Here is a 14,466-nt window from a genome sequence, read left to right on the forward strand (position 1 = left end):
ATTTTTTACTTCCAGGGCCTATTGACTTCACCAAATCCAAATGGACTTATTGGCACACAGCTCAGGAGTCCGCCCCGTGAGGCTCCCGGAGCGGACAGTGTGAGTTGGATTTCCCGCTGTGTTTGCCTGGATGCTGGATATAGACTAAGTTCCATGTTAGCGGGACATTACGATGGATTTGTGTTTAACCAGGAAACGACACCAGTAATCCAGCTCACACTGTCCGCTCCTCGAGCCTCAAAGGGCGGAGCAGCGAGCCCCGCAACGTTCCGCCAACACAGCACCCTGACCCCACGCAGCATTCTCATCTGTTTGTCATTACTGGTGCTTATGGTTAAAGAGATAACATTGCGTACAGTTTACTAGCTGAACTGCTCGTAACTGAAATTGAAGGATACATTTTTATTTTATTTTCTCATTTATTGATATTTCTGTTGCCCTAAGAAGAGCATATTAATTGGATGTTACCGTTGACATTAACTCACTCTTGCACTCTTCAGGATGGAGCTACGCTGTGTCATTGCCGTCATCCGACATGGAGACAGAACGCCCAAACAGAAGATGAAGATGGAAGTTCGCAACCCAATGTAGGTTACCTGTGTTCCTGTGGTTCCTTTTCAATGAAAAGATAGATCAAATATGTTCTGTTAATGAATAGTCTGTCTCTCATTCATGCAGGTTCTTTGATCTTTTTGAAAAATATGGAGGCTACAAAACAGGGAAATTAAAGCTGAAGAAGCCAAAGCAACTGCAGGTAACAATAAGTCAGAGAAAGTTGATTTGAGTAGGTTTGACCTCGTAAAGCTTCACCACAAATCTCCCAGCTCCCTGTGGGTCATTAGCTCTGTGTGTGAGAACTCTGACGGCTTGTTGCTCTGACCCAACAGGAGGTGCTGGACATCACACGGCAGTTGTTAGCAGAACTAGGACAGGACAATGACTGCGAGATAGAAGAGAAGAAGTCTAAACTGGAGCAGCTGAAGACTGTTCTGGAAATGTGAGTCAAACAAACTGGGCCACTTTATTAACCATTAAAAACCCTATTTTATATTAATTAATGTCAGCAAGTATAAAAAGTATTCAAAGAGATTTTGTTGGATGAAAACGAATGTTTGTTGTCCACAGCTGTATTGTTATCCCTAGCAGTGGTCTGTTACCGAGTATAAACACCCTCTGAAATGTCCAAATCATTAAGTACCAATCAGAATTGAGTATTCAATTGAGTATTTGTGTAAAACAAAATGATGAAGTTATTTGGTATTAATTTGGTTATATGCATAGTTGCATGTTCTGGTGCTCTGCTTCCTTTTGCGTTAAAGTGGTTGGAAGAGAGTTTCCTAAGTTTGTCTTTGGCTTCCTTCCCTGCCTATTATGACAAATGAGTTTGTAAAAGGTCACCATCTGCCATACACAACTTTCAAGAGCCTTTGATGTGCAGTGAGTTACGGCTGCAATGTTTGTCCTGTTAACAGAGCAGTAGAAACATTGGGGTTATTGTCTTCATGTAACCTTTTTAAAGGCTCAGATTGTCATGGCACATACAAATGCACAACTTCAGTCATGTATTTTTCAAAAAAGGTATCTAAAGATATTGTTTTTCTCAGCTCAATATGGAAGATCGTCGTTATGTCCGTGTTGTGATTATCCTTGAGCTAATCTCACAAGTTACTGAACTCATCAGCCTAATATCTTGTGCACATGTATGACTGCTTAAGGACCTGTAAAACCTTTCTAGTATTGTGATAAGGGATTATCAGCCTGTAACTGCATGTCCTGTTTCTTAGTCAACATCACATTGTTAGTGGTCGTCATTTCTATTAACAATGGCAATTTACTAAAGATGATTTTGTTATCGTAGGTAGAAGAAGTAATACAATCATGTTTATCTATCCAAGCTTAATTTTTTAATGAACCTATTTCTATTTCCTTGCTTATTAAGGTACGGCCACTTCTCAGGTATCAACAGGAAAGTGCAACTAACTTACTTGCCCCATGGGCAGCCCAAAACCTCAAGTGAGGAAGAAGGTAGGAAGAAATCAGGGCACATTTTTCAAAATATGATGCTGTCAAGCTAAAACGGGCCAAAATGCTGAATACTGGGTCCTTTTGATTGCATTTTCAGATACGCGTAAGGAGGGTGCATCTCTGCTGCTGGTGCTGAAGTGGGGGGGAGAGCTGACTCCTGCTGGCAGAGTCCAGGCTGAGGAGCTGGGCAGGGCCTTCCGCTGTATGTACCCCGGGGGTCAAGGTGAGACACATGGCTTGTTTTCCTACTGGAAAGAAAGGTTACGTGGTATGAAAAGAACACCTTTGACCACCTCCTCATGTTTGTCGAAGTGTTTCTTGGCAAAACACTTAACCTCAAACTGTTCCTGTAGGCAAGTCTATGGTATTGAGTGTATGTAAGTCGCTTTAAAGACACATTCCCCCCCCTGCCTGAAACGCCTCAATTGGACTCTTTTGTTTACTTCCGTAACATAATAACATCACTACGTAACACTTGGCTGTAAAGAAAAGAGAGGAGGGGGAGAGAAAGACAGTTGAAGCATTTAGTAAAGGTATTCCAGGGTCTTTCGCCAAAGAACATGAGATGTTAGGACTGGGATGTAAACAAAGGAACCTGGACAAGGAAAGTGTCCCTCTTCATTAAAGCAGAGCAAACAATCACAGGATAATTTAGCCCATTACCGAGGGGTCACAGGTTTAAAAAAAAAAAAACGTATTTTCTTAAGATCCTAGGTGGGAGTTATTTCCTACCAAGGTGGGGTCATCTTTTCACAAACTGTGCTAGTTACTCACAAAAATGCAGATAGTTTACAGTGACTTTTACACCAGCAAGGTCTGTGTCTGTTTACTCATTTTATTGTTGTCTTCAATGTGTTTCTGTAGGAGACTATGCTGGATTCCCAGGCTGTGGGTTACTGCGGTTACACAGCACCTACAGACACGACCTGAAGATATACGCGTCCGATGAAGGCCGGGTGCAGATGACGGCCGCTGCTTTTGCAAAGGTGTGCAGAATTCCAGGACTCTTTGACAGCTCCATGCAAAATAGACATTTCATCAGCGTTGATACAAAATATAAATAATGCCTTTTGTAATTACCATTAAGCTGTTACTTTTTTCATACAGAGATACGTTATATGTTATTGTCCTCAGCTGTGTGAGTCTAGAATGGAAAAGAAAGTAGGTAAAACAAGCTGGAGTCAACATCTCCGTTGAATAGAAATAAAACAGCACCACCTGCAGAAATTCAAAGGACTTTGACCGAAGGAAAGGAGAGATATTTTCAGAAGAAAGCAAGTGTTCTACAAAGTACAGCAAACTTTTAGACAATTCATTTTTGCCTTTTAGAGATTAACTTTTATTTTTATGACAATGGACCGCTGAGTACCATTAGCTGTTGATTGGTAAACTAAACTGTCACATATTATTTGCAAAATAAGTGTGACTGTATATTTTTGTAGTGGAGAAATAAATGTCAAAATCAGTCGTGTTGCAAAATATCAGTGATTTGTTTCTTTGTCCCAGTAAAACAGCTCATGCTATTTGTGAGATATCAAAGTATTGGCCACACTGTGAAAAACCAAAAGATCTAATTATCATGTTTGCATCAAAGATGTTGCCAAAACAAATCACCACAGATTACCACCTCATTGTGTCTGTGTGTGTGAGCAGGGTCTGCTGGCGCTGGAGGGGGAGCTGACACCCATCCTGGTGCAGATGGTGAAGAGCGCCAACATGAACGGGCTGCTAGACAACGACAGTGACTCGCTGAGCAGCTGCCAGCACCGCGTCAAGGCCCGACTGCACGACATCCTGCAGAAGGACAGAGACTTCAACGAGGAGGACTTCGACAGGGTGATTACATTAAAGAGGCCCTATTAGTCTTTTTTCCCTTTCCTGTAGTGGGTTATATATTTTTTCTGTATGTAAATGCTTAGGGGCGGGACATCTCTAAGCAGTCGACCAATCTCAACAGAACCAGCCAGCTAACCAATCAGAGCAGACTGAGCTCTGGTTTCAGACAGAGGGCGAAAAGAGGTGCTGCATCACAGGCAGTATGAGAAAAATGAAGAGATTTTTGAACATTAGAGTATGGAATAATGTCACAGTAGAGCAGTGCTTCTCAAAGTGTAGTCCGCGGACCACTGGTTGTCCATGAGCGCCCCACTGGTGGTCCGTGAGTGCCCCCTAGTGGCCCGTGAGTATATTGGTAAAATTTCACATTTGAAATACATTTATTTATTTAAGTTTTCCGCACTCTCGTGGAAATATCTCCGCAATGGAGCGAGCTTAAGTTTCACTTTCAATTGCATGATATAGCTCAGATAAACACCTTCATTACACATGTTGCCAGTTGTTTGTACCATTTTCAGGCGATTTGTAAAAACCAATGTGTTTTTGGATATTTGTGGAGTTAGGTGATCCGCGAGTGTTTTTTTATTGGTTAAGTGGTCCTTGGTATGAAAAAGTTTGAGAAACACTGCAGTAGAGGCACAACATACAAATATGTAGGGATGGGTATCGTTAAGGTTTTAACGGTACTACTACTTTTATCGATACCGCTTATCGGTCCGGTCTTTTAACGGTACTTTTATCGGTTCTTTTGGAGAAAAAAATAAGGTAAACTAACTAAACAAATTGTGAACAAAACTATCAAAATAAATAACTCAGTTACCTCTAATCATTAACCCATGTTTGTATAATTGAGTTAACTCTGTGTGTTGCTGCTAGCATACATAACACCTGACGTGGAAAAGTTACTCGTGGATGGAGCTACTAGAAAGACAGTTGAACCCGGTGCATTCCTCTGTCTGAATGTGGAGCACTTTTGCTAAATATTTAGACAAATTGCTTGTGTTACCGCCCTTACATGCTAAACTCTTATTGCACTTTTGGTAACTAGCACTGAGACGGGTCGGAGATTAACGGTACCACGGTCTTTAATAATTCAGCCCGTTTAATACCGGGGCTCGGTACCCATCCCTACAAATATGAAACCTGAAAATTAGCATAAAATGTCCTCTTACAATTTCATTGAATTTAGCTGACGCTTTTATCGAAAGCGTATTACATTAAGTGGATTCAGAAATGATAACTATTATTTGTCAAGGTTAAACCGCTGGGTCTTTATTCTGCGAGCTCATTCCACCAATTTGCAGCTAGGATAGCAAACAGACGTGTTTTTGTTGATAACGAACTGTGTACAACACCCTTAGCTGACTGCTTTATGTGCGCCTGACGAGGTAGGGAGGAAAACAACATTGAGAAACACTATCGTAACAGGGCTCGACATTAAGGGCTGCCCGATGGCCCGGGGCCATCTAGTATTTAGCTCGGGCAATGAAGCCTCACCTGCTGGTTGCCCGTCGGGCAATCTATTATGCCAGCAGCTCGCGGATCCAGTAATGAGTGACCCGACAGTAAAACTAAACATATCTATAACTAGTTTAGGTAGTTTGAGAGGTAGTTAAAATAGCTACGTGTGATATTCTAACCTGAAGTGTGTTTTGTCCGCTCACCGCTGCATGTGATCATGCAGTGCTGCGTGTCAACTCGTCAGCAGCAGCTGATCTCTCTCTCCCGTCAGATTAGACTTCACTCGCGTTTATGTCCATATTGATCAGATCCAGCTAGTTCTAGCTAATGATATGACTACCTGCTTATTAAAAGACACCTAAACAATAAGTGTCGCTATGCAACTGGGTGAGGCCACAAAGTATAGTGCAGCATTATGCATTTTTTACATGCCCACCGGAACCCCAAGGCATTACCAACAGATCAACACACAATCAACCCATACAGCACATCTCTTTCTCCACATTAAGTGTTAGACATTAGAATTGACTATTCTTGTCTGTCACATACTCTTCTTGTCTGTCACATAAGTGGCGCAACTGAAGCGTTATTGTGCTAAAGGGAAATTATTGTGACCGAAGAGATTTAGATTTGCCGGCCAACGGGAACTCTGACGTCGCCATTTTGTATGCTTCGCGGATGCGCTCGGCTCCTCTCGACTGCTGCTCGGGTCTGCTCGGTCAGCTTCCGGATGAGGAGGCATTCGTTCGACCAATTTACAGTAGATAACATTACAAACATTTTTAACAGGGGCCATAATAGTGTAAATAATGTTTGTTTTGGCAGTAACAACTGAATGTAATGTTTTCTACTTTTTCCCATCTGATGAAGGCATTTGCCTTCATCAGATGGAAAGTGTCTTGACCAACAACTTAAGTATTTCTTATAGCTATGCAGGGTATGCAAGCGAGCAAACACAAACAAGAACAAACAAACAAGTAAAATGAAGAATAACATTGAAATTGTACAATATAATATTGTGCTGGTTCATCTCATAATTCAGTCTAGAGAATGCACCAGACAGCAGCTAAGAGGCCTGCAAAAATCTAAATGTTCTAGGGGGAGGCCCCCCAAACCCTTCGTGGCATTTCGTCCGCACGCATTTTTCAGGGCAATCTCTATTGGGCTCAGGGCCATCTGTAAATTAGCTTAGATGGCCCATAGGGCCATCTCCCAAAATCCTTAATGTCATGCACTGCGTAAACTGCAGACTTGTGTGTGCAGCCTGTTGTTTTGAAATAGGAAGCGCATGTGATGTCTTGCGCCATTTGTCATTTCCTTTTTTTGTGGCTGGTTTCAGCTTAATTACAATAATTAACAAACGCAGCTAAGAGTTCAGTCTGTAGATCATAGAGAGGCAAGGGCCGAGATGTTCTTCTTTTGTAAGTAGGACAAAACTGGGACACATGGGACGGCTGTCCGTGCCAGTAATTCTTGGGATAACCAATGTTGAACCAGATAACACAGGCGTGATACCTTTCTTTAAATATATGTTGTTCTAAATACCCAGCTCACTGGGGAAATTCTAGCTGCAGTGAATTCATTTCATTGCAAAGGTTGATCCGCTCACAGACTCGTGTTGTGGTTATACTTGGATGCAAACATGTTTGTGTTCTTGTCAAAAATCTTTCCGGTACAGCTACTCCTCCAAAAGTGTTTCTTCAAATAGTAATGTGATCTCACTTAACTTCAACTACAAATTAGAGAATGTATTTTGACTAATGTCTCCCACAGTACTAGTTAGAATGAGAGAATAATACTAAGAGACAACCTGATTGTCTGTGACCAAATCTCCTTTGATCATTCAGAAGGTCAATGACCTGGTCTTGAGCTAACTTTTAAGCATTCATTATATTTCCTAATTTTGTTCTATTATATCAATTGACAAAGGTTTAGCAGCCTTGCACTTATAAGGTCAGCATCTGTTCTGTTTGATTTCATTAAATATCTTTTTGTGCTTTTTCTTTTTCATTTGGTGTGCATGTGACAGCTGGCCCCAACCTGTACTGCTTCTGTGGTGAATTCAATGAAGATTGTGGAAAACCCTGTGGCCACATGTGACCAGGTCTACGCCCTCATTCAGAGTCTCACCTCGCAGATCCGCAAAAGGATGGAGGACCCCAAGTCAGCTGGTGAGCAAAAATCTGCCACAAATAGAGCTTTTAGAGTATATAGTTTTTTTTTTTTTAAACTACTTTAACAGATGTTGAAATCCACCTGGATCCGTCTTCATTTTCTTGAAATGTTGTACACTATTATCTTTTTTAATTTACACACAGTACCTATTGCACGTCTCTCCATCCTGGGAGAGGGAACCCTCTTCTGTTGCTCTCCCAGAGTGTCGAATGCTGTACGCAATGAAAAGCACCCTGAGGCAAATGTGTAATTCGTGATATTGGGCTATATAAATACAAATTGATTGATGTATAGATGAACGGTTTTCTTTTGTTTAAGGTGATGCCTTAAAAAGTCTTTGCAGGATAACTCTCATCGATGGAAACACATTTCTATCAAAATCAAATAGAGTTTGGTTTATAATGCAATGCCAATGATCTTCTTTCTCTCCCTTCACCAGACCTGCAGCTGTACCACAGTGAGACTCTGGAGCTGATGCTGCAGCGCTGGTCCAAACTCGAGAGAGATTTCCGCATGAAGAACGGCCGCTACGACATCAGTAAAATCCCAGACATCTACGACTGTGTGAAGTACGACGTTATCCACAACGCCACTCTGGGCCTGGAGGACACACTGGAGCTGTTCAGACTGTCTCGAGCTTTGGCCGACATCGTCATCCCACAGGTGAGAGAGGAGGGAGGGGGTGAAGGACCAGCTGGGGAGGAGACGGTTCCATATCTGGGGGGTTTGAGATTTTCTCAGAAAAATAAAATCACAGTAAATTAACTAACTCTAAAAATCTCGAATAAAGCCTTTATTGCTAATAATAATGCATAACGCTTTATAAATCTCATGTATTTATTATTACGTTTTTTTATTTATTTTACTTCTGTCAAAGCTTGTCTGTTTCAAATTCTTTCAAATGTAAAAGGCACACATAAGAATGAAGTTGCTATGTGAAACAAAAGTCGAAATCCTGGACATATTTATTGTGCGCTGGTCCATGATACTGTTGACATGTTCCTTAGCGTCCCCCTTGACTTCTTTAAGACCACTGATCTTGCTCCATATAACGTGATGCAAGGATTTTACACCCAAAAATTATTTAAGGTATTATCTTTTCAGCAGCTGTGTAGCGTTTTTTTAATCAAATGACTGTTTATTTTTGCAGGAATATGGCATAAATAGAGTGGAGAAGTTGGACATAGCATACACCCACTGCCTCCCACTGGTCAGAAAGATCCAGCTCGACCTGCAGAGGACCCACGAGGACGAGTCTGTCAACAAGCTGCACCCTCTGTGAGTGCATTCATAAAATTCATGGCTGTTTAGATGGCTGCAAAGTGTTTTGAATGACTGATATTTTGGAGCATCTAGTACAATAGCGTTTTGTCTGCAGGTACTCTCGAGGGGTGATGTCTCCTGGGCGCCATGTCAGGACACGTTTGTATTTCACCAGTGAGAGTCACGTCCACTCCCTGCTCAGCATTTTCCGCTACGGTGGCTTGCTCGACGTGAGTAATGAAACATCAATCCTACTGAACTGAAACTGTTTCTAAGATGGGGTAAAAGTGAAAACTAAGGTTTGTTTGCGATAGGAGGAGAACGACCAGCAGTGGAAGCGTGCCATGGATTACCTCAGCGCCGTCTCTGAACTCAACTACATGACTCAGATTGTCATCATGCTGTATGAGGACAACAATAAGGTAATGTTTTTGTTGGTTTGTTTATCATGTTTTGTTATCTATAGCCATAATGGCACAACATTGTATTTATCTGGTATCTCCAATTTGTCCGTCCGTCTGTGTGTGTGCGTGAATACATTTGTATTTGTTTTAAAAATATAAATACAAACTAAAAGGTCAACTCAGATTTGAAACCTTCTCAACTTGTTTTATTATCCGAAGGTTTTTGATATAATGTAATTTTTTAAAATGCAAGGAAAATAAAAATGGAAATTTTTGGAAGAGTAAGGTCATTTGAAACTATTGCACCAGTGCTAACAATGTTTTGGCTTATTTGAAGCGAATTTACCTGCAATTTCTTCCTTTTCTGGTCTTCATGATTTATTTATTTATTTATTTATTTTAAAAAGCTAGTTTTTGTATGGCTGTTGTAAGTGTTAACCAAATTAAACACATCATAACAAATGTAATTCAATTGGTTTATCACATTTAAATCTGTATAAAAGCACATAAAGACCATATTTCTAATATGGCTGTCCCGCCCAATAGGATCTGGCCTCTGAGGAACGCTTCCACGTGGAGCTTCACTTCAGCCCCGGTGTGAAAGGCGTGGAGGAGGAGGAGAACGCACCGACCGGCTTCGGCTTCAGGCCCGCTTCTGCAGAGGTAGCCCGGCAGGTAGTATCCTGTTGAAGTGTTCTTTCTGTGTTTCAGTTCAGCAGATAGCAGCAAGCGTATGCTCTCCTTATTCTCTCTGAACACACAGAACGGGCAGAAGCAGACGGATCCCGGCAGCCTGGAGGACCTCTCGCGAGATGAGACTGACCGCGCCGTGCCGCTGTCTGAGCCAATCACCATTCAGAGGAAGTCCCCACTCATACGTAATCATAAGACAGGATCCATGGAGGTGATGCAGACTCATCCACCTAGACACCTAAGAAGCAGACTCTTTTCACCAGAAGCTGAAATCAGTTTCTTTAATGTTAGACTTGAGGAGTTATGGCTATAAAAGCTACTATCAAAGATCAATCACTAATCTGGTCAGCTCTAAGCTATGTATTTGTTTAGATTCGTTAAAGAAGTGTGTGTGTGTGTGTGTGTGTGTGTGTGTGTGTGTGTGTGTGTGTGTGTGTGTGTGTGTGTGTGTGTGTGTGTGTGTGTGTGTGTGTGTGTGTGTGTGTGTGTGTGTGTGTGTGTGTGTGTGTGTGTGTGTGTGTGTGTGTGTGTGTGTGTGTGTGTGTGTGTGTGTGTGTGTGTGTGTGTGTGTGTGTGTGTGTGTGTGTGTGTGTCCTACCAGGTTCTGTCAGAGACATCTTCCTCCAAAGTAGGCAGTTATCGCCTCTTCTCGTTATGCTCACGTCAATCCCCCGAGATGAAGCAAAGTGGATTAGGTAAGTGTATTAATACACTGTTTCCATGGCAACTGTTCGTAGATGGCTGTGGGAATTGTGTTAAAGGAATGGGGACGGGCAGACCGATTTCATTTGAACTTTTGATCTGGGAGGGTGCTAACACTAACGTTAATTTTTAGGGTGGTCACAATGCGATTTTCTATTTAAACCTTTTTCTATTCCATTGTTGGTATAGATTTGTAAAGATCAACAGATCACTGAACTATGTACATTTACATTTTCACGCACCCTTATGTTGTACGTTATCAAATGTGTAGTTAATATTCAATTTAGAATCAAAGTTGTGACACCCCTAATAATCTAGGACCTAAAAGAGGTCTGTTTTCACTGTGTGGGGGGTGCATGTAAGCAGCTGGTGTTTACAGTATGTCTCCACATGGGGATGTATATGTGTCTGCTAATGAATGTGCCTGTCATACTCTCAACATACAATGGAAATGACTAATGGTGCGGTGGCTTAATTTTCAGCCTGTTTTGGGATCTAAATAAGTATTCCATTAAACGTCTTATATCTGACCGTAACAGTTTTGCAAGTACCATGGTCCAGTTTGCTCTTGAATGGGGAATCTCTTTTAAAATGTAACGACCAGCGACATTGTTCAGATTTTTTATTTTTTATTTTAATGGTCACAATAGGGAAGTTAGTTTTGCTAGTTTTTTTTTAATGTATTTTTCCCCCATTCTATATACGTGAGTTTAAAGTGATTAGGATCATGAAATATGTGCATCAGTGGCATGATCCGATTATATGCTAAGACGTGTAATTATATTCAGAGTTGAAGTGTCGACATCTATGCAGCTGCGTACAGACGGGCATTACACTGCCGCAGATCCTCAGATCATTTCCCCCCCCTTTGACACGCTGCAGTCTCAGCTGTTTAACACATCAGAGGTGCATATCACGTTTGGGTGTCGGCCCCTTTTTGAAAGAGATATTTCAGAGGCAACCACTTTTTGGGGTTGCTGTTTTGCACTGCTGTTCAACAGACCCATTGGACTTTAAGATCTAATTCTGTTGCTTTGACCTCTATTTTCTCTTTTCTATGCTGCTCTTTTGTGCTCCTGGTTTGGACTAATGTCAAAAAAGCATCCTGGGAAATAAAGGAAAACAATAACTTAAAGTAAAAGGAAAGGTAGATCGACTTGATTACAAAATGGCACTTAGAAAGTGTCACAAAGGAAAAGTGAAACATTTCAGGATGCATTTTTCCTTTACCCCCCCATTGCCTGCCATAGTGGCTAAACTTTTGTCCAGATGTGGGGACAGATGTTTGTACGAGACGCCTGGTCCTCTTTTGCTTGTCTGTCTCTGTTTCTCTGTCTCTTTTTTCTCTCTGTCTCTCTCTGGATAGTTGTTTTGAGTAACAGCATGATATGTAGTGGTGACTAACCCCCCCACCCCGCCCCCTCGCAGGCTCTCAGTGCGCCGGGCTCTTCAGCACCACTGTCCTAGGTGGGTCCTCTAGCGCCCCTAACCTGCAGGACTACGCACGCGCACATCGCAAAAAATTCTCCACCGGCAGTCTGTCCTACAAAGACGGTACGTGTTTGAGACCGCGCTCCTTCACAATCCTGCACAGGGCAACAGCAGATCAGTGACAGATACACTTCCTCTTAGTCCTAGCGCGTAGAATAGCCTAAGATTGTGAAACTGGGCACTTGAAAATGTCCTGTAGAAATATTTTCTGTAGATTTACTAAGAACTAGAATTGATGTACTGGTTAGATGATGTGATCAATAGCATCAGTAGAACTTTGGATAATACGAATATGCTTTATGAGAGTGAGGATTAAGCAGGAATACACATCATGTATGCCCATACATGTGTTTTCCTCATTTTTATATTTGTTGTTATTTTTTCTTTGAATCCATATTCATTCTAGCCACCAAAACCACTGGATTGTCCATCTTATGCTTTTGTTTTCTCCACTCCACTTTGAGTAAAAATGGGTGTATAGCAGTTTGTATACATGCTGACCAATTTAGAAGGAAAAATTTGCCACCAGAGTAGCACAGAGTCGGTGTTTATAGAGTATTTCAAATCTACGCCTGGTGTGTGGAGTCAGGGGGATCTTTAGCTGAGTTACAGAGACTTCCCTCTTTTATTACGTTCTATTTGTGTACAGCAACTTAGCTGTGCAGTGGAGATCTTACTTTGCGCTTTTAAGTGAGTTTGTTATTAAGATATTTTAGTGAAAGCCATTCATTGTGATTATTTATTTATATTTTATAAGAACTACTGCATGTATAAAGCAACTATTCATCAGTACGTCTGCGTTCACTTCCCTTCATTCCCCAAATCATGTTTTTCTTGCATGTACCCTGGCTGCACTGACTTCCTATTAGTCTGTTCAGCAATACAACCATGTGTATATCAAAGCCAGTAACAATTACTAGTAGGCAAATGACTGCTAGCTGCTGACATTTAAATTCAAGAAACATTTGATAATGATAAAGTGGATAAAGTTGATGTAATAAAGTCTGAATGAATAGCACAAGTCGTACAGCAGTTTTACATGCGCATCATACATTTGTTTTGCAGCCCCTCTGCTGTTGGAGTTAGAAAGCTAGTGCTGTTACTGTGCTCAAACATTATTCAAAAAACGCTTTGAATAATATTGAATGTGAAAAGCAACGGTCGACATTGAACCCAGGAATCTATCATGCTTAGCTCTGATGTTTGCTGTCATGGCGTCCAGGAGGTGTCACTGTGGCATCATGCAGACGTACAGTCGGCTCCTGGTTGTCTCACATGTAGCCTCGCTGCCGGTCTTTGTCATCCATCTTGTTCCACATCCCTCTCAAGAATCAAAGGAAGCACACTGATCTCGATGCAGTCGAGATTCAGAGCATGCTCCTCCGTTAGTGTAGCGTTGGTGTGATTTTCTTTTAAAGTGTTTCCATACAGAAACATCTTAAACCGGGTCAGGTTCCTCAGTTTGTATTGTTGTCTCACTATATGACACAGAGGCGGAACGGAAATGTACTGGGATGTCTTGTCGTGGTTAGAGCTCAAGCGGGGCTGAATATAGGGGTGGTTTCTTCCAAGTGTTCTAGTCCTCGGTGTGTACTCTTCACCTCCTAAGTTCAAACATTTCATCTCACTCCATTGATGCCCCACAGCCATCTTCAAACATCTTCAGCCATCTCTAACAGTAGCTTCAGGTAGTTCAGGGGATTCTCAAACCCACTCGGTTGTCTAGGTGCTGTTTGACCTTTAGAGAAGAACAGTGAAAGGATACAACATGATGGCACAAGTTACTGTGGCTCCTAGTGATTTTTTTAATTTTTTATTTCCTCAGAGTTGTTGTCAATGCCGGCAGTAAAACGATTTTCTGTGTCGTTTGCAAAGTTTCCGACTAATGGTACGTCTGCTTCCTTCAAGTATCTTTCCACTTCACCTCCCTGTTTCTTGCATGTCTTCAAACTTTTTGTTTTTGACCTTGACCTTTTTTTTCACATGGCACTCCAGCATTCCAGGCATTTTTTTTCTAATTATTCATTTTTTTAATTTATCCATATGCTTTGGACTGTTAATTTCAAACACTACATGACATCCTCTTTCTAACCAGGGTTCCCACTGGTCATCTTTAGAATATCCAGAAATTAGAAGACAGGGAATGTCAGCAAATGTTAACACAGACCTCATATTAGTGTAGCAGGAAATATACATCCTAACAGTACTTATACCTGTAAGAAAAACATTGTAATGAGCAGGGAATCATCTGTCATTATCATTCTTTCACTGCCTTTTACCTCATATTTATTATATTCTTAGACTTTCATTTGAACCAAAATACAAATAACCAGACCACAAATAAGGACAAATGAGCAATTGTCCTCCATTACAGTAGGAAACAGCCGTGTTTTCTTACCTCTCGTGCCAGTTAACT

General features: G+C 41.4%; 1 protein-coding gene across 13 annotated transcripts in view; it reads left to right on the forward strand.

Annotated features, from left to right (window-relative positions):
- The window catches only part of ppip5k1a (diphosphoinositol pentakisphosphate kinase 1a), a 36,610-nt gene that overhangs the window by 10,661 nt on the left and 11,483 nt on the right, over window positions 1–14,466 (forward strand). For 4 of the 13 annotated variants that reach the window (XM_079662416.1, XM_079662425.1, XM_079662422.1 and 1 more), the window contains exons 11-27: window positions 501–587; window positions 679–754; window positions 888–997; window positions 1,940–2,025; window positions 2,123–2,248; window positions 2,890–3,011; window positions 3,679–3,861; window positions 7,352–7,493; window positions 7,937–8,160; window positions 8,648–8,775; window positions 8,876–8,990; window positions 9,075–9,182; window positions 9,711–9,827; window positions 9,928–10,068; window positions 10,459–10,552; window positions 11,988–12,113; window positions 13,876–13,938. In XM_079662416.1, coding sequence (XP_079518542.1) covers window positions 501–587; window positions 679–754; window positions 888–997; window positions 1,940–2,025; window positions 2,123–2,248; window positions 2,890–3,011; window positions 3,679–3,861; window positions 7,352–7,493; window positions 7,937–8,160; window positions 8,648–8,775; window positions 8,876–8,990; window positions 9,075–9,182; window positions 9,711–9,827; window positions 9,928–10,068; window positions 10,459–10,552; window positions 11,988–12,113; window positions 13,876–13,938 — 2,048 coding nt within the window. The remainder of the gene's footprint in view (window positions 1–500; window positions 588–678; window positions 755–887; window positions 998–1,939; window positions 2,026–2,122; window positions 2,249–2,889; window positions 3,012–3,678; window positions 3,862–7,351; window positions 7,494–7,936; window positions 8,161–8,647; window positions 8,776–8,875; window positions 8,991–9,074; window positions 9,183–9,710; window positions 9,828–9,927; window positions 10,069–10,458; window positions 10,553–11,987; window positions 12,114–13,875; window positions 13,939–14,466) is intronic. The other 9 variants (XM_079662424.1, XM_079662419.1, XM_079662427.1 and 6 more) reach the window with 3 other exon arrangements.

Source organism: Notothenia rossii, assembly GCF_949606895.1.
Source record: "Notothenia rossii genome assembly, chromosome: 2".
Lineage (NCBI taxonomy): Eukaryota > Metazoa > Chordata > Actinopteri > Perciformes > Nototheniidae > Notothenia > Notothenia rossii.